The 19,465-nt window shown below is 51.3% G+C and overlaps 1 protein-coding gene across 1 annotated transcript in view; it reads left to right on the forward strand.

The window, feature by feature from the left end:
• The window catches only part of RGS9 (regulator of G protein signaling 9), a 77,399-nt gene extending 60,157 nt beyond the window's left edge, over positions 1-17,242 (forward strand). The window contains exons 17-19 of the mRNA XM_075903962.2: positions 3,297-3,414; positions 10,052-10,554; positions 15,713-17,242. Coding sequence (XP_075760077.2) covers positions 3,297-3,414; positions 10,052-10,554; positions 15,713-15,869 — 778 coding nt within the window. The 3' untranslated portion in view covers positions 15,870-17,242. The remainder of the gene's footprint in view (positions 1-3,296; positions 3,415-10,051; positions 10,555-15,712) is intronic.
• Positions 17,243-19,465: the final 2,223 nt, after the last annotated feature.

Genomic DNA, 19,465 nt, shown 5'->3' on the forward strand with positions numbered 1-19,465 from the left:
CCCCTCCCCAGGCTGTTGGCTATAGGAGCATTCATTTAATTGAACTGCACAGGGCCCCGTAAATCCTAAGGATGGCCCTGCATGCTGCCTTCTTAAACTGTGTCAGGGAGAGCTCTGGGACCAGTGCCAGTCCATGGATCTGTCATTGAGAAACACTGGTCTAACTACTCCCATGGAAGTCAATGGTGAAGTGCCTGTTGCCTTCGCTAGCAGCAAAGTTAGGCCGACCTGAAGAGCACTTGTAAATATCTCACCCATCATCCCCATCTCCTCTAGCATTATTGACATGATGGCCCCCATTCTAATCCCGTTGCGGTCAGTGACACAACTTTCATTGACATCAATGGTTCAGGATCAGGCTCGGGCTGGATCGACAGGCTGCCATCGCTCCAGCGGGGGACGATTTATCGCGTCTACTGGAGACATGATAAATCAACCGCTGAGCACTCTTTTGTCAACTTCAGTACTCCACCCAAACAGGAAGAGTAAGCGGAGTTGATGGGAAAGCATTAGCTGTCGAGTTACCGCTGAGAAGATACCACAGTGAATAGACCTAAGTATGTCAACTTCAGCTACGCTATTCACAGAGCTGAAGAGGCGTAACTTAGGTTGATGACCCGCAGTAGTATAGATAAGGCCTTAGTTACCTTCTGATGCATAGAGCAAAGGGGGTAATGTGCTACTGCTAGTCCCATAGTTGGAACTAGGAGCAATGACTCCTTTGTTCTGTTGGCAGATTTGAAACGGATTTGTGTGGCTTCAGTCGTTTCACCAAGGCATTGATTGGCCCCCTAGGCTAGTGAGTGGTCCTCCTTCATCTCAGTGGGCCGCAAGTCTGTCGCAACCAAGACGGTCTCGCAGGACAGAGGAGTTTTGCCGACGGGGCTTGCGCACCTAGAATTTGGGGGGGTGCCGATCGCACCGTAGCAGCACTTTGATTGGCTGCAGAGTGTGTGCCTGGCCCTCACAGCCACTGTTGTGTGCAATTAGCAGGGACCTCACTTCACGGGCCCTTGCTTTATATGTGTCACTTTATAATACCAGTAGGAATAAACTATGTGGATGGAAACCAGCAGAATCTGCAACCCTGCACATGGGCGATAGTAAACAAAATGTCTCCTGTGCTGCACATAGAACCCCTATGGGCCCCAGGTGGCCTTTGGTACACAGGTTGCCCACCGCTGCACTGAGGCCTTGTTTGCTTTTAAAACGTGCATGCTCCATAACCCTCTTTGCCCTGGCACTTTCCTCACTGGTGGAAATGGCCTGTGCACGAATTCACGCTCACAAATCAGGCTCTTTGTCTGTGTCTCTGCGTATCCTCCGAGAAATGGGTGGCATATCACCTGTCTCTCAGGGCTGGTGGAATTCGTAGCCAGCTGCTCTTGGAAAGCATCCTGAGCTTCTTAGCTGAAAGGTGCGATCAAAGTGTCAAGTATCCGCATCATGTGTTCTCTCCTATGTGCCCAGCCTTTGCTCAGACACAGTGACAGGAGCCCACACGCACACCTAATGCAATAGCCTCAGGGATTTAGTGTAACAGGCTGTTTCTGTAATTGGCATTTCTTCTCTACCCGGGGCCATCTGGATGCTCAGGGATTTCAGCCCAGGAGCTTATTGCTTGGTGACTTACTGTGTTACTTGCTATATGTTGAAAATGAATGTAGTTTGGAACTAAGGAAATTCGGGGGCATAGGTGACTCGTGGTAGCATTCAGGAAGTGCACCCCCCGGTATCCGCAACAACATTTTAATTGATAAATGGGGTGCCCCCAGAAGCTCCCTTCCTGTCTATCTGGGTGGCCCCCCCCTGCACCCTCTCCCACTGCAGGCACTAGTTGCTTATGGTTCAGGGTTATTGTTGATCTTAGGGTGGTGTCAGAGTTCAGGTGTTAAGAACATCAGAACGGCCACACTGTGTCAGACCACGGGTCCATCTAGCCCAGTGTCCTGTCTTCCAGCAGCGGCCAATGCTAGGTGCCCCAGAGTGAACAGAACAGGGAATCATCAAGCAATCTATCTTCCGTCACCCATTTCCCAGTCTCTGACAGAGGCTAGGGACACCATTCCTACCCATCCTGGCTAATAGCCATTGATGTACCTAACTTCCATGAATGTATCTAGCTCTAGTTGTTGAACCCTTTTATACTTTTGGCTGTCACAACATCCTCTGTCAAGGAGTTCCACAGGTTAACTGTGCGTTGTGTGTTTCTGTAAATCCAGCGTCCTCTCTATGTACAGTCAGGACCACACCCCTATATGTGATCCTAAATGAGACAGGCGAGGGGGCTTGCTACAATTGTACAGCCATTTTCCCTGGTCAGGGCCAGATTCTGCTACCTTTATTCATGATCAGTCATGCCTTCCTGTGCGGATAGTTCAGCTGATTTCAGAGTGAACGCAGAGCGAGTCAGAGTGGCAGAAATGGGCCCTCATGGACCAAAGACGGACAAAATATTCCCAGCACAATTTGAGTTTAAGCAGTTTGGCCTGGTTCCCATTTTCCTGTTTCCATGCCGCTGTGGAGCCTTTCCCAGTTCAGTGGTTTACACAGAGTGCCTCAGTCTTCAGAGTCTCACCATCCAATTTATAACCACGGAACATCTGGGAGATGAGGAAAGGGCCTGGGAGGCTGCCGAAAATGCCATGGGAAAAGTCTGCCCAGCTGAGCTGCTGTGGAGTCAGAACGATAGTCCCATGCAGATGTAAACATTGGCAGCACCAAGGACTGAGTCCGGGGCCCAACCTGGAGAAGTTAAAGGGAGTTCTCATGTTGGTGTTACTTGTGGCAGGACCAAGCCCTTGGTTGGGGGTGTCTGGCATGCAGGCCCCACCAACATGTCAGGGGAGGGGGAGGGCAAAGGGGCCAGTTGCCCTGGGGCTCGGCAATTCAAAAGGCTCTGGGGCTCCAGCCGTGGTGGATGGAGTCCCAAGCCCTTTAAATTGCCACCGGAGCACCGTGCGTTGTGCTCCAGGCAGCTCTGAGGGCTGACTGTCCCAGTCCCGCCCCCTTCTGCCCAAGGCCCCGCCCCTTCCGGGAGTGTGGCACTCCCCCCTCCCCCCGCCCACTTTGCCCTGGGGATGGTGAGTCTGTTGGCTCCCCTGCTGAGATGCGAGTGTGTAGGGAGCACATTCTGCACCCTGGGTTGAGCAGGTCACTTGCTGTAAATGGAGGACACACACAAAAACCCAGGGTCCGTGGGCTTTTGGTGGCAAGACCCCATTTTCTGGACCATTTGCCTCTCTCTGTCCCCCAGTAACTCCCTGCTCTCTCTCTCTTTTTCTCTCTCTCCTTAGTTCCAGTTTCCCGTTCGCTCGCCGTCACCTCCGGTCCAGCCCCAGCCCCGTCATCCTGAGGCAGCAGGAAGAAGAGGCCAAGGCCAAAGAAGCAGCAACCAACGTGGATATTACCCAGGTTATGAGCAAGCTGGATCGCAGGAGCCAGCTCAAGCAGGAGCCTCCCAAGTAGGCTCCAGATCCTAGCCCAGGGCCCAAGGCAGGAAAAGACAAGCCGGGGGTGGGGGCTGCTGGCGAAGCCGGGGCTGAGATTCCTGCCCCCCTCCTGCAGGTGTCAGTGCTGCTTTACCTTTCCAGAGCCTTTTCTTCCTGCCCGTTGCCATGGCATCTAGAGCAGCAGATGTGAAATGCTGCTCGGAGTCTGACAACTGGCTCTGTCCCTATCGCATCGTGGGTCCCTGTGCTTAGTCGCCCCCGGACTTTTCTCCATTCAGTGGGCTCGTTGGACAAGTCAGGGGAAGGGTGTTTTCTAAGTGCCCCAAACCCAGCCCGGGATCCAAACTCCACCTGCATCCCTCTGCCTTTTACCTCCCTACCCTCGGCCCAGAGAACTCAGGGAGTGATTCGTTGGGATGCACAGAGCAGCCCACCACACAGCTCCTTCTTCTGTCCTCACCCTCTGGGTCAGATGGAGCTTGTAAAGGGGGACCGTATTTGAACTTTCAAAAAGAGGGCACTGCTGAGAGGGAGCGTAGCGGTATCAGTATCTACCAACTCATGTTGTATCTACACTGCGCCCATTTTGCGCAAGAATATGCAAATGAAGCGAAGCGTGGAATATTGCTGTGCCTCATTTCCATAATTAATGAGACTCCGTTTTTGCGCAAAATCCCCCTCCTGCGCAGGAGCCGTTCTTCTGCATTTTTTTTCAGGAAGAATGGCTCTTGCACGAGAGGGGGGTTTTGCGCAAAAGCTTCTTGCACAGAAACAGAGCCTCATTAATTATGCAAATGAGGCACGGCAATAGTCCACGCTTCACCTCGTTTGCATATGTTTTTGTGCAAGAGGCTATAGTGTAGACATAGCCATATATAACACATTAATACAATGTGAGCTGGTAGATACTGATACCGATACACTCCCTCTCAGAAATGTCCTCTTTTTTTGGAAAGTTCAAATATGGTCACCCTAAGCTTGTACCCACAGTCGTGGGATTAGGGACGGTACAGAGCCATACCACCCAAGGGAGCCAACAGCCTCACTAGGCACCTGGGCAAGGAAGGGGGTGTGGCTCCAGGCTCCAGAAGGGGCGTGGCTTTGGGTAAAAGGTATGAGGCCAGGGCACCCAGCACTCCGTGCCACCTGGACTGCGGAGTGCCGCCCTTAGAACTGCCTGGAGCGCTCTGTGCAGTGCTCTGGCGGTGATTTAAAGGGGCCTGAGTCCTTTTCAATCATGAGGCCTCATGGCCATTGCCCCTTCCCCATTGGCAAAGCACACACCACCCATGGGGGAGCACAAGAAGGTCCATCATCTCTTGGTGCTGGCAGGTATGCGGGGTGAGCATTCCCTAGTATCCCAAGCCCTGGCCTGTGCAGCTGGTCAGCTCTATCTCACACCCACGTGGCAATAGGAGAGAGCAGGGACACATGGAGGCTGCAGTGGTGCTTGGCTGCTGTTCAGGAGGCAGAAGGATGAGGTCAACGGCAAAATCCCCATCGCCTTCAGTGGGAACTGGAGCAGGCACTTAGTTCATCCAACACTTGGCAGGCCCAATCCTGTAAGGTGCTGGGCATTGTCAGCTACCCTCAACTTAAATGGCTATGAGGGCACTGAGCAGTTAGCTGGTTCAATCCGAGGCTGTTTGGAATCTCCCGTAAACTTACAAGCGGCTAAGTGAAACCAGGGACTGGATGAACGCTAGAATCTCTCTGGATGTACAGCACCACGGGCAAAGGGACCCTGATCAAGGTCGGGGGCTCCCAGGTGCTGTCCTAACACAAATCATCAAAGAGGTTCCAGTCTCTGATTCTACATTCGATTGGGTTAATGACACGATTTTCATTCTCATCGCCATTGATGGGTTTCCTCAGGATTTAGCTGAGTCCCAACACTGTCCTGCCGTCATGGTTTATACACTGCAACCAGCCGTGTAACTGCAGCCTGGGGAGACCCGCTAGCTTTGGTGTGGCTAGCGCCAACGACAGCAGCAGTGAAGCTACAGCAATAGGAGCAGAAGCTTGGTCTAGCGGCTGGCGTGTGTACCCAGCATCCTCGATGGGCGTGGCCAGCTCGTGCTGCTGTAGCTTCGCGGTTTTGTTATGCGCGCTAGCTAGATCCGAGCTCCGCCGGGATGTGCTGCAGTCACACCTATGATGCAGTGCAGGTTGGGTCCCATGAGTGTGAAACATCTGCCCACGGCTGGGACGGTCATGACCAAATACCAACGCTCTTAGAAATAGGCTCACTTTAGATGCCTGCTCTCAGGCTACATTCCATTTGTAGAGCTGGCTGCATTCAAATAGGTCAGTGTGATCGGACACCTCATAGCTAAAGCCCTGCCAACCCGCAGATACCTGCTTTTATATCCACTGGTACCTGCATCCATAGATGTGGATAGCTGCAGCTCCTTTTTGCAGATGTAGATACCAATTTTGTATCTAGAACCCTGCAAATTTGCAAATATCCATTTTATAATCACAGGCATCTGCATCCACCAATGTGATGTGGATATCCACAGATCATTTTTGCAGATACCAATTTTGTATCCACACAAGGGCTCTACTCATGTCACTCCTTGCTGTTCATCTTCTCTGCGGAAGCCTTTTTATTGACCATCCCACACAGCATGCTATGAATTCAGTTTCACTCCATAGCTGCCAAGAAATAGTTTGTTTCCATTAATTGAATTCTAGTTGATTTTTAATCCATCCTTTCCATGTTTTATTTGCTTTTCTCATCTGTCTAATGAAAGTGCATGTAGAAAATGGAAGAGACAATTGTGTTTATCTGTCATTGTGTTGTCATCCTTTCCATGCTTTATTTGCTTTTCTCATCTGTCTAATAAAAGTGCATGTAGAAAATGGAAGAGACCATTGTGTTTGTCTTGTTGTAATGTGTGTGGTTTTTTTTTTTTTTGGTGGTGCTGCTTTTAACATTTTTGTTTAAACAGTTGAGCATATTTTTATTTCTGCTGGTAGGGACTCGTTTAGAACCTTATGACAAAACCAAGTCTTGGAGAAGCCAGAAATGGATCATCTAAGGTCAGTTATTCTCATGAGCTTGTATGAGGGTATGTCCTAGGTCTCCCTCAGAGAGCAGGAGACTGTAACAGGCCCAGCCAGACAGCTTGTGCTTGTGCTTGTTCTGGAGAGGTGGCCAGGATGGCATCCATTATATATACACCTTCAAGTCAGGTTTTAGCCTGGTTATGCCCTCCATAACCAAACTCCTGCCCTCACTACATGCTTTAACCATGTTGTAACTGATTCGGGGGCTAACCAGGTTGTTACTAGGTTTGCTACCTAGTTGTAACTAGCAGTAACAGAGCCTTGTAGTCTCCCAGAACTCCTAGCTAACCACTTACCTCTCTTGAGGTTAAGATGACCTCCCTTACAGTAATTTGCCTGGTAACCATAGCCCAATCCAACCATCACTGAAGCCTCTAGGAATCTTTCCAGTGACTTCAGTAGATGCTTGGTCAGGTCTCTGGTGTCCCCTTGTTTCCCCTTTTAGTGCATCATTTTACATGGTTCCTGAGAGATCCAACTCTCTTGAGAGCAATCAATTCCCAAAGGCCAATGGCGAGCTGCCACCCTTCATCCAACCTGTGCAGTCTCCCTGCTAGCACCTGGAGACAGACTTACACTCTCAGAACTCTGTTGCTGCGGTGATTCTATGAACACCCCTGCTTCCCTAAGACCTGTACTGTGGCTTGAAATGAATCTGCCCTTCGTTCTCGTTTCTACCTAAGCATTGCTCAGCCGCAGGCTGTTCTGGGCCAGTGTTTCTCAACCAGTGGTACACGTACCCCTAAGGGTACTTGAGAGGAGACATGGAGGGATGCATCAACACAACTGAAATTTAGAGAAAACTGAATTTTTGTTTTAAGTTTTACAGTGCTTTATTATTTTTGTATTTTTTTACACCCCAAACATTTTGTTGCCCACCTGGCTACAATTAAGTCGTTTAAACAAACGTGTTGCAATGTGGAAAAAAAAATGGTAGGTACTGGGGGTACTTATAATTATAATTTTTTTTTAAAGTGGATACTTCATAAAAAAAGGTTGAGAAACACTGTTCTGGGCAGTCCCAGCTATGCTCACAACTGGCCACGTCAGCAAGAAAGGGAAAGAAAGAAGAGATGAAACCTTCAGTGCCTCCTTCCCCTTGCAGATCTGCAGTCTTCAGGGCTAAGGGGAAGGCGTTCAGAGGATGGAAGAATCTGGTTTGCTAGGATAGCACTCGTTTTGCTCATTGCAGCTCAAAGCAACAAGTTCAGAGATCCCCGAAGTCTAAGCCAGAAGAAGAGAGGTCATGGAAGGGACAGCAAACCCTCAAAGCATCCCATCAAGTCCTCAGGCATGAATGCAAGAGTAGAATCCCTCACATCTCACAGTGCCATGAGTTAGGGGTCCTCATGACAATCAAGTTTGTGATAGAGAACTGTCAGGGAATTGTCTTTTTTTTTTTTGAGCTCTTCTGTCCTTTGTTCTTCAAGGCTGTTCATTCCCTATTCTCTCCCGCCCGCTCTTCCTTATATTACAAACATAAAGAAACATAATAAAAGTAGTTCATCGTATTGTGTGGAAGCCCAGCACAGGCAACAAGCCAGAACAAAACTGCAGCTGGGTTCCCTCTGGCTCTTTGATCCAGAGGCAGGCAGGTGGGGATTGTCCTATCCTGAATGCACAGTGCTTTGGGGGAGGCTGCTTTGAAAATAACACCATGTTGTAAGCCTTGTAGAAAAGTCAGTTTGCAGTGAAGAATAGCTGGCGGCCCTGCTGGGTGGCTGAGCTGACAGGCCAAGCAAAGGCAACAGGATACAATCAACTTGTATTAACATCCCTACCAAGGCCCAGGGGATTAGGCCAGGGGTAGGGTCTGCAACTGGGAGTCAGGAAATTGTGGGTTCAAGTCCCATCTCTATGCCCTGTTTTACCCAGCTCTATAAAGGAGAGAATGACACTCCCAGTGTTCCCTGTAAGCTAAATGCATAGGCAGCCACCTAGAAGAGATTCAAGTGCTGCCCAGCTGATTAGCAGAGCAGCATGTGTTTCTACTGGTGGTGCACATCCACGCATGATTTGGTGCACTTAACAAAATTGATTCCACACACGTATGGGAAAAAATTAGAGGGAATACTGCTCGCTTGCTTTCACAATGCCCTTTGTGATCCTGGGGGTGAAAAGTGATGGATCAGAGTTAAGTTAGCTGCCTTAAGGTGCAGTAAGAAGGCGATCTCAAGGCACATCCCCCAGCTCAGCATTTTGGATCCACATGTGGATCTGATACTTGCAGTCCAGAACCATCTTGTTAGAGGTGAGTTCAAGCTGCAAAGTCTGGACCTGGATTCAGGCCTTCCACCATGTTGGGGGTGTTCTTGGTGGGATTTTGGTTCTGATCATTACTAACGGCCTGTGAAATAGGCTTTGACCTGTGTCCAGGGTGCACTGGGGTTGCAATAAGTTTGGGCTATTCCTGTGGAAGCAGTTTCCAGCATGGGTTTGGTCGACCGACGCTGATGTGTTCACCCAGCTGCCTCCATCACTTGTTTGTTCTGTCCTTCTCCCGTCCTGTTTCTCCTGAGTTCCTTCCCTTTCTTGTCATTTGCTGGCCTGCCTCTCCCTTTTGTCCTCTGTGTTTTTCCTTTGCTTTGCTCTGCCCTCCAGCTGCTCCCTTTCTCGATTCCCTGTCTTCCCTGTGGGCTCCATGCTCCTCTGTTAGGGGTGCCCTGGGTAGCTCGAGAGGACTGGGTCTCCTCACGTGCTCCCTACTAAGCCGAGTGCTGTAAGATCAGACAGCAGCCTGGACCAGCAGACAGTGCATTAGTCCCAACCCCAGCAGCCTGCTTTCATGAGAGGACACATCCAGGGTCGAGTAGGTTTCTCTGCCCCTGGAGTATTTTTCCTCTCCACCCTTGGCCATGTCAAAGGCCTTCCATGTAGGGCCATAAACTGTTAACGTGATTCACTTGCTCTTGCTCTTTCTGGAGTGTGCTAACACGGGGGTTGTGTAAGAATCCTCTGCAGTTCTGTGGCACAGTCTGTGCGCCCCGGGGTAATTCAGTGCCAGCCAGCCAGAGAGGTTCACGCGGCTGAGGGCTGGCGGGGGGGCGCTGTCTTATGATCTGCGCCGCACCGAGGGCTGGCTGCCCGGGCCCTGCCTCTTCTGGGCCCCGCCTTGCTTGGGGGTCTGCAGAAGCTGTTGTCCCCCCATTACTGTGTACAGCCTCCAAGGATGGAAGAACACAAGCCTCTGTCATTTGAGCCAATTAAGAGCTCTTCCAGCAGCTAGCAGTAGTAGGTCCCTTTGCCTATCTCAGGGACAGTCACTAGAGGGCGCCATCACACAAAGTCTGTTACACACAGTTAACCTATCTACTTACCTAGAGACTTACCTGCCCCTCATTGCTGTAATCCCTGGCACCAGGAAACTATATGGCCCCCAACATGTTCGTAAACTCCCACTTGTCTTCTCAGGGGGGAATTATTTCCAGTTGGTAGCTAGAGGGAGACTGTGGGGGCTTGATGTTGTGTATCCCGTGGCGAGCAGGCTGCTTTTCCGGCTCTAAACTCTCTCTTTTTCTTCTCTGCAGCTGTGTCAGTTCACTGCTCCCATCCCTCACCTGGCTGTGTACACCGGCACCTCTGTTCCTTCATCTCCGTCAACTCCGCCCCCCTCCTGCCAGCTCCCAAACAACCTTCCTGCCCAGTCCCCTAGGCACATCACCCTGCCAAACAGCACTGTCTGCCCTTCCCCCATTAGCCTCGCCCTGGACAGTACGCCCTGCTTGGAGAGGAAGTGGGAAGCCAACGGGTCCAACTCGAACCCCTTTCCTTCTATCGCCGAGAGCACGGAGATCTCCATGGATTCGGAATCGGGCACTTGCAGCAGCCAGCTGCCGGAGAACGGGGAAGCCAAGGCACCTCCCAAATCCCGGATGACCTTGTCCTTCAGCAGGTTCTTGAAACGGGGATGTTTAAACTCGCCGGTGTTTGCCACTCTCTCGCCAAAGTGCCCGGCTGTAACCCACGGAAAGGTTCAGCCACTCGATGACCTGGAGCAACAGTTGCAGCAGAAGTCCAAAACAGTGACCAAGTAAGTCTACCTGAGATGTGGGTGGCAGGTGAAGGCCCCAGCTGGAGAGGGCAAGCCCCAGCCCCGCCCCTTCCACCCAAGGTCTTGCCCCTGGACCCAAGCCCCGCACACCCCAGCCTGGTCCTTCCTGGCCAACTGGAGGGCTGAGGTTGCCGTGCTATGGCCTTGGCCCGGCCTCAGCCGTCCCCGGTGGCTAGGAAGCGGGGCATGTGGGCAATTTTGGGAAGGCTGTGCCTTTCCTTGCCTACATTACTGGCTGTCCCTGACCTTGGGTGTGTGGAGGAACTCAGCTCGGTCATTAAAGATAGCCAGCCTGGATGTGGAAGGGCTTGGCCTAGTGATACGTTGGTTGCACGAAAAGTCCTCCCAGGGGACAGACCCACCCCCCTGAAAGCCCCTGAGTGGGTCAGGCCTGAAGGGTATTTCCAGTGCTCCCAGTGTCTTCGAGAATAGGGGACCGCGAGAAGTCGGGTATATATGAGCGCAGCCCTGAGATGGCTCTAACTTACACTCAGGGACAGGCTGAGTCTGAGAGCCTGGGGAGTGCAAAGGTGGCTTACCACCCCACCCACCCCTCTCCATTCCCCTCAGCACAGGGCCAGAGCATCTGAGAATGAACCAAGGTTCAGAGGGGTGGCCGTGTTGGTCTGTTTCCGCAAAACCAATGCGCAGTCCTGCGGCGCCTGCAAGACTCTCACGTTTATTAGGCCATGCGCTTTTGTGGGGTGGAGCTCACTTCCTCAAATGCATCTGAGAAGGAACCCGCTAGCTCTCGCCAACCAGCAGAAAAGCCCAGAGAAGTCAGAGGGGCTTGCCAAGCTGGCTACAGCTCCTGAAAAGTCCTTAGGCTTTGCTCCAAAATGTGTCAGAATTTTCAAATGAGGAGACAGGTGAAGGGAAAAAATCTGCCAACCCCACCAGCCTCTGAGGCAGGCTCTTGCGGCGCAGGATTGCCAGAAGAGATGTGTCTCGGGCTCGGTGGCTGTGCTGGTGAGCTCTGGGGGGCAGACCCCCAAGCTCAGCGAGGGGAGGAAGGCCAGAATTCCTTCCCAGCATTTCCTAAGCCCCCAGCTTTTACTTAGTTTCTATAGCCAGGCCCAGCCTAACTCAGCTTCACTCCTGCTCCCAGCTAGCTAGCGCCTCCTCCTTTCCACCTGCCCATTCCCCAGAGCCCTTTGGGTGCGTCTAGACTGGCAAGATTTTGCATAAAAGCAGCCGCTTTTGCGCAGAAACTGGCCATCTGTCTATACTGGCCGCTTGAATTTGCGCAAGAGCACTGACTTTGTAATGTAGAAAATCAGTGCTTCTTGCGCAAATACTTTCACGCTCCCGCTCAGGGATAAGCCCTCTTGAGCAAGAATACTTGTGCAAGAGGGCCAGTGTAGACAGGCACCTTCAATTTTTGCGCAAGAAAGCCCGATGGCTAAAATGGCCATTGGGGCTTTCTTCCGCAAAAGCGCGTCTAGATTGGCACGGATGATTTTGCGCAAAAGCATCCGTGCCAATCTAGACGCTCTTTTGCAGAAATACTTTTAACGGAAAAACTTTTCCGTTAAAAGTATTTCCGCAAAATCTTGCCAGTCTAGACGCAGCCTTTGAGTGTAAAACCAAACTGCTCATCTTGGGCCAGCAGGAAGCGTGGGTGTGAGTGTGGGTGTGGGTGTGGGTGTGGAGAGACATGCTAGGAACCAGCCTGTAAACACGCCTTAGCTAATAGCTAACAGAGCCGCTGCAGTTCCCCTGTCAGCCTTGGGATGGGGAGGCTGCAGAGCAGCATTTTTGCCACTGCTTGCTGCTGTGGGAAGCTCCAATGGAGTCACCTCTGCAGGCCCTGACGCCTTCTTCTGGTGCCATTTGGATTCCCAGCAAGCGCTGCAGGGAAGCAGCCCCTCAGGTAAGCCAGTGGCATGGCCTCTAGCTCCGCTAGCTCTGCCATGTTGCTTGCTTTCACTGTTCCGCACTACGTGGGCTATGGTGCCCCTATGAATCCCGCTGTCACCCTGCTGCGTGCCGGGTCTCCCCCCCCGACAGGGCCACATGGCGGTTTTTGAAGGGGCCTGAGGACAAATCTAAAATGGGGCCCTTCTCTCCCCGTGTTCCCTGAAATCTGAGTGCTTGGGTGGCCATCCAGGAGAGATTCCGGTGCCGCCCATCTGATTCACAACGGGCCCACAACCACCAACCAGCATGTGTTTCTTGTGGTAGTGCACATCCACGTATGCTTTGATGCACCTAACAAAATTTATTCTGCAGAAGGATGGAAAAAATTAGAGGGAACATTGGACCCCCGCTCCCCAACCTTTTTGAAAGAATTACCACTCAGGGGAGGCCCAGTGTGTATGTGTGTGTGGTGTGTGTGTATGTGAGGGAGGTATTGGCGAGTGAGTCTCTGCCTCTAGCAGTGACTTGGCTTCTGTCCCATGGGCCTAGGTCTGTCCCCTGCCTTAGGTGTTGAACATGGAATATGGTGCAGAACCACACTCCAGGTATGGCCTGGCTTCCCTCTGTCATGTGAGAAGGCCTTCCAGGGCAAATTTTAGTGAGGACCGCCATGACTTTGCCTGGCTGGTCTCAAAGCTGCTTAGTTTGAAGCCTTCTCCAAAAGAGATTGATTGTCGGGTATTTTGTTTGGGAGCAATCCTGTTTATGTACAAAGAACATGGACTCAGCCCTGTTTGCCTGGACACCGTCGAAACAAACAGTTTCCTGGCCCTCAGTTTTCAAGCCTGCCTCTCCAGCCAGTCCCGTGTCCCACACAGCTCTGTCTCTGCTCTCTCCTCAGGCTGCCCTCACGACTGCTTCTCTCACAGTCTCCTGGCTTTCTGGTTCTTTTCACCCCCACACAGCTGCCACCCAGTCATAGCTCCCGCCCCTGTGTTTGCAGTCCCCAGGGAAACTCCTTGCCTTGATGGCCTGGGCCTGGTGTGGGGGCTTCTATTGTTTCAGATATCAGGGAGCAAAAAGGGCCCTTAATTTCTCTTTCATTTATCCGGAAGATAGGGATGTTAGATAGCGTGCCATTGAATAGTCGTGGAACCGCATCAACTTTTAGCGGTTACGTGACTATTCGGTAGTCCCGGGGGGTGGGCCGGCGGCCAGTGCACTCCCAGCAGCACTCCCAGGGAGCCTCCTGCCACCCCACGCTGCCTCTCTATCAGGGGCAGCAATGTGGGGTGGCAATCAGAGCCGGTCCTTGAGGGGAGATGGTTTAAAAAGCTCGCACTCCCCATGGGCTGCTGTTGAGGAGCAGCCTCTGTCTGCGGTGAGCCTGGGCCCATTGTGGACAGAGGCAGCTTCACATCAGACTCCCCTCCCCGCCCCCTGTCCTCCCACGGTGCTGCTGCTTTTGAAAGGCAGCAGCGCAGAGGGGAGGGGCAGGTGGCACTGCGGAGCCAGTGCTGCGGGGAACTGGCTTTTAAGCTGGCTGCCCCCAGCACCGGCTCCTGCCTGCACCCTCCCCTGTTGCCTCTGTGAGAGGCAGCAAGGCGGGGGGGAAGGCAGGTCTGTAGAGCCAGCATGTGTGGAGGGTTGGCTTAAAAGCCCGCACATAATGGCTCTCGCCTGCCCCCTCACCCTCCTCACTGATGCCTCTCCATCCGAGGCAGCAGCGTGGTGGGGGCAGGTGAATCTGGTGCTTGTGGGGAGCCAGCTTAAAGCCAGCTCCCCATGGGCACCGACTCCTGCTTCCTCCCCACACCCTTGCTGCCTCTGATACAATAAGCCAGGCTTATTGGTTATTCGTGTAGTCGTCTACTGGGAGATGAAAGGTGCTTAGACTTCCCCCAGACCTGTGATTGGTGGCAGCCGTTAGCAGCTTCCAGCAGAGCAAAACATTAAAGCTTGTGAGGAGCACAAATATTATGGTGATGGGAAATACGTAAGTCTGATAGAGCCATGTGGCTGGATGTGGGGGGATAGATGCTACTGATAGACACACACCCCGCCTCCGCAGAGAAGGTATCCTTCCCGCTCCTCTGATCTCAGTCAGGTCTCCCTGAGCTCATGCATTTTCCTGCAGGAAGAGGGGGCTCAGGCCCACAGAGGGATTTTTTTTACAGTCTCACTGAAAACCGCAACCCAGGAGAGAGCTTGTTTGGTTTCCGTGCTGCCTGTCTCCAGTCACAGCCGGTCTTCAGATGCTGCTTCGGTGGTGTGAGCCAGGCCTGCTGACAGTGGGGGAGGGGACAAGGGGAGCCACTGCCCTGGGGCCTGTTGATTCAAAAAGTCCCAGGGCTTCAGGGCATTGCTAAGGACTAGTTGGGGTGGGGGCAGGGCATGGTCTGGGCATCCCACCGTAGGCCCCTCCAGCAGACCTAGAGTTCTGGGCCCCTCCCACCGTAGGCCCCTCCCCTTCTAGAGAGTACGGAGCCGGGGCGTCACCTCCTTGCCCCAGAATCCAGCAATTCTGTTGGCGCCTCTGGTGTGAGCACTTTGTTCCTGTGCTGAATGGCCACGTGGACAATAGGCAAAGAGGGTGGCAGCATTGCTGGAAAGATCCTGCCCCGGTTATTGCCCCCCGAGGACATGAATGGGCAATGTCAGAGCAGTCTAGGAAGTAGGCCCCCCAATCTTACTTCTCGGATCCTGTTGAATTTCCAAACACTCCCCTATGGTTTTGGTTCCAGTGCCAGAAGGAGTCTTTCCCCAGGTCTGGTTCAGAGGATGGTGGAAGAACAGATAACCAGATGGTGGGAGCCTTGTGAGGTGATCTCAAGGATTCCACCATTTGGGGGCAAAACTGTACAACACCTGCCTATGACCCAAGAGCTTGGAGAGTCCATCAATCTTGCACCCAAGCCCTACCCCGGTTTCTCCATCCGCCTGAAATTATTCCAGATGGGAAACCTCCCTGCCCCGACCTTTGGGTCCATTTCTGCTCCTGACCAGGTAACTGAGTCTAAAGTGAAAAAAAAAACCAAAAACAAACCAGGCCCACAAAATGTAAGACCTCTTCATTCCCTTGGCACTCTGCAATTTTGCTTCAGATGGGGGTGGTATGCATGTTCTCTGCTCTCCAAGCCACACGGGCTTGTGGTCCTGACGTAGGCTTTGGGAAATAGCAAAACTCAAAGCCAAACTCCGAGCTGAGTGTTGGTTGTCGTCAGGAAGCCCTTCAGAAAGTGTCTGGTATGTGACAAGTTTCCATTTTGCAACACAGCTTCTTCCAGATAAAAGTGGACATTCCTCCAGAGAGCAGGATCTACCCAATAGACTCTGAGGAAGCGGAGGAGGACTGCCCCCCGGCTTGTAAGGACTCCGTGAAGGAAGTTATCTGCCCTTGGGAGAACCTTCCAGAACAAGGGAAAGCTGGATAACAAGCAACTCTCCGTGCAGACAGGATGTGACCTACTTATAAATGGATATTTTTTTTCCAGGCCCTGACTCTGCAAGGTTCACCACGTACAGTTCAATATATGAACCTGCTGCTAAAAAAGTACATTAGAGTCATGCTTCAGTGTCAAGGAGACTCAAACCATGCTGGCTATGAGTAATGGACCCTGACACACACATCTGTGTGTGTCTCCTGACCTATTTTCCTTCGTATCTTTAGAAAGTCAGACTCATCTATTACTGACTTTTTGATAAATGAACCTTATTTGCTGCCTTATAGTTGATAAAAATGTGTCCTAGGGGATATTCGCTCCCATGTAAGTAGATTCTTGATCCTTGCAAAGTGCTGTACAGGTGAAATGTAGCTATCTTGAAGGTGTCTCTAAGGGTGTGTCTACACAGCACCCTAAACTCGAAATAAGATACGCAATTTGCACTCCGCAAATTGCGTATCTTATTTAGATTCTATTTTGGAATTTGAAATTTGGTGCGTCTACACAGCACCAAATTTCGCAAAAATGCGCTATTCCGAGCCATCCCATAACCCTCGTGCAATGAGGCTTACAGGGATGGCGAAATAGCGTGCCTGTTATTTCGAATAATATTTTGAAATGATGGGTGTCTTTTTTAGACGCAGGGTAGCTATTTTGGGATACCTCCAGTATCCCGAAATAGCTGCACAGTGTAGATGTACCCCAAGACTGGAATTTGGAGTTTAAGCAGTTCCAAAGTTTGGGTGCCTTTGTAGTCTAAGTTTGGGGTTAGGACGATCTCTAATAATTAAGAATAACTTATAATGTAAACAATTTAACTTGGAGGCATCTAATGGTGTGGGGAGGAGGGGGCTAAACTCAGACATCTTCATGGGGTAATAGTAAGGGAGATGGATGGGCATAACCCACTCGCCAGCTACAAAAGTGAACCCCACAGAAAACAAAGACAAAGGACCGCTTAGCTCCCCCTTACTTCCACTAGGCCTTCAGTGCCAAGATGGGCCTTGGCACCCTGAGTCCGACCACCCTTCTGAATGTTTGGGAAGATTGAGATTGGTTTGAGACCCAAACAAAGTAGATTGGGCCCATCGGAACATGAAATTGGCATGTTGTCCCACACCTTAACTGCATCTCTGCCAAGAACGTTAGAATGTCACCTGCCTCGTCCGATGTCCGTACATCAAGAGGAGGCTCCTCTTTGCAATTTCCTCTGACAATGACAGTCCCTGTGCATGACTATCTTTTAATGTTGTTTTGTAACGAGGCCGTATGGCCTGGGCCTGTATGTCTTGGTGTTACTTTGTATTTTCTAATGTGGAGACATGCCCCGGTTGAGTTGAAATGGTTCAATGTGCTGATTCCTACCGAAGCATTGAAAGCGCTGCCTTCTCCTGGCCTATGGGAACATGGTCCTGATTTAATGGCAGGAAGTAAAGCTGCTATGTAAGGCATTCGGGCTGAGCCCAGTGCAACTCACTATAATGGCTGCTTCAGGTGCAGATCTGCTTTACTCCTCACAACTCCATGGAATACTGGAGTTGACAAGGGCACCATCAGTGCTCAATTTAGCAGGTCTTTACTAGACCCACTAAATTGAACCCCGCAAGAATGATCTCCGGAATGTCAATCTCCAGAAAGGAGAACCGTTCCTTCCTTTCTTTACAGCTGGATGGGAAGGGCTCTGACAGCTTCTCAGGTAACAAGATACCTTAGGCCCTCCAGAGGGGATAAATCCCTCCAAAAAGACGTTTCTCCAGCATTGTAGCACAATTCTCACCATCAGGGCGCAGTTTCTTTTGGTTTCTGCTCTTCTGAGGTCTGAACAATCTCAGCCAGCCCCCCTGGCTGCATAGGGAACTCCCCCGTTTCCTAAGAGAACCCAGGTGGTGGTGGTGGTGGGGGGTGGGGGCAGGACACAAACTGAAAATTCACTCCATGCCAGCAGGAAGATTCAGCAGGACTCTCACTGTCCCTGTTCATTTTCGATAAAGAGTTGCTGACCTCTGCTGGGGACTTTGGGTTGGTGCATCCAGCTCCTGAGATGATGTGACCCTGTCCGTGAAGCTCACTGTTGAGTTTAAATTGATATTTGTTGGGGGGGGGGGGGGGGGGGGGAAAGACGGGTGGTGTGTGTGTGTGTGCGTGCGTGAGAGAGAGAGAGAGAGCGAGCGAGAAAGAAAGATGAGTGTGGTGGGTGAGAGAGAGAGATGAGGGAGAGTGGAGAGGACCTATGTAATATTGGCTTCAGCCTGAAAACTTATCCTCTAAGCCCCAATCTGTACGGTCCTCTTTAGCACAGAACCACGGAGGCCACACTTGGCTAGTTAGATGCAGAGGGTTCTTGAAAGGGCTAGTGTTCCACCCCCTCGCACACACAGAGCTAATCTGATCACTTGAGCTAAGTTTACACCCTGTCAAAGTGGCCTGTTTGCTGTTGCACTTTGAGTTGCACTCCCCTGCCCTGCCCTGACCCTCCTTCCGGCTGGGTTGTGCCACCTGGTCCTTATTTCACTGGGCCAGTTCCAGTTCCAATGGTTGATTGAGGTATGGACGAGAGCAGGAGCAGGGGGGTTCATGTCCTGGTGCAGTGATGGATTCTGACAGACAGCAGCAGATGGCAAAGATGGGGGATGCACTTCTGGCCAAAGAGCTAAGGGAGGAACGTCCCAGTGCAGCCAGGAAGGGCATGGTAGAACAAGACCCTTTCCTTCAGCTTCAGGATTGAGCATGTTTGTTGCCATCCCAGGCTCAACGGGAGGGAATTAAAATGATACCAGGTCTCCTGTCTGACAGGACAGACCAAAAAGCTATTACCCTGGCCTGTTTGATACTCACTGGGCCATGTTCTGAAAACTGATGACAACTTCCCAACCTATACTGGGGATGAAGTCACCTAGGTGGTTGATCAGACACAACTGGAGAGGTTGCTGAACTGGCCCTAACTTGTTAGAGTTGTAGCTGCTTGGGCAGAGAAACACCCTTGTCCAGCTCAGGTCTTGAAGACCAGAAGGGAAGTCAGCAGGAGTCCAAAGGTGCGATGTCCGTCCCTCCCTTTCCTAGCATTAGCTGCAAAATAGCTTTTCTAGGTTTTCTAGTCAGGTCTACACTTACCCCAAGATCAATGCTCCAGAGATCGATCTTCTGGGGTTTGATTTAGAGGGTCTAGTAAGGACCTGCTAAATCAACCGCTGATGGCATCTCTATTGACCTGGTACTCCACAGAGTCACAAGGACTAAGGGAAGTTGATGAATATGTTGTCTCCAGCTGCGTTATTCTTGTAGCTGGAGTTGCATATCTTAGGTCAACTTTCTCGTGTAGTTTAGATCTGGTCTGAGAAGAAAACCTTTCAAACTGGAACACAGGAATTATTATCCAGGAACTGACCAATAGTCTATCTACTCTGGAGTCCTGGTCTTAGGCTCTGACCCCCACATCAACAAAGCACTAAATCATATGCTTAAATCCTATTGATTTCAGTAGGAATTAAACACTTGCTTAAAGTTAAGTGCTTCCCTGAACTGGGGCCTAGGACAATAACGCTGTACCAAATTTCTAACGGACACTGATTGTTCATGAGTTTATGCCT

The sequence above is a fragment of the Pelodiscus sinensis genome, chromosome 20 (genome assembly GCF_052426305.1).
Source record: "Pelodiscus sinensis isolate ZL-2025 chromosome 20, ASM5242630v1, whole genome shotgun sequence".
Taxonomy (NCBI): domain Eukaryota; kingdom Metazoa; phylum Chordata; order Testudines; family Trionychidae; genus Pelodiscus; species Pelodiscus sinensis.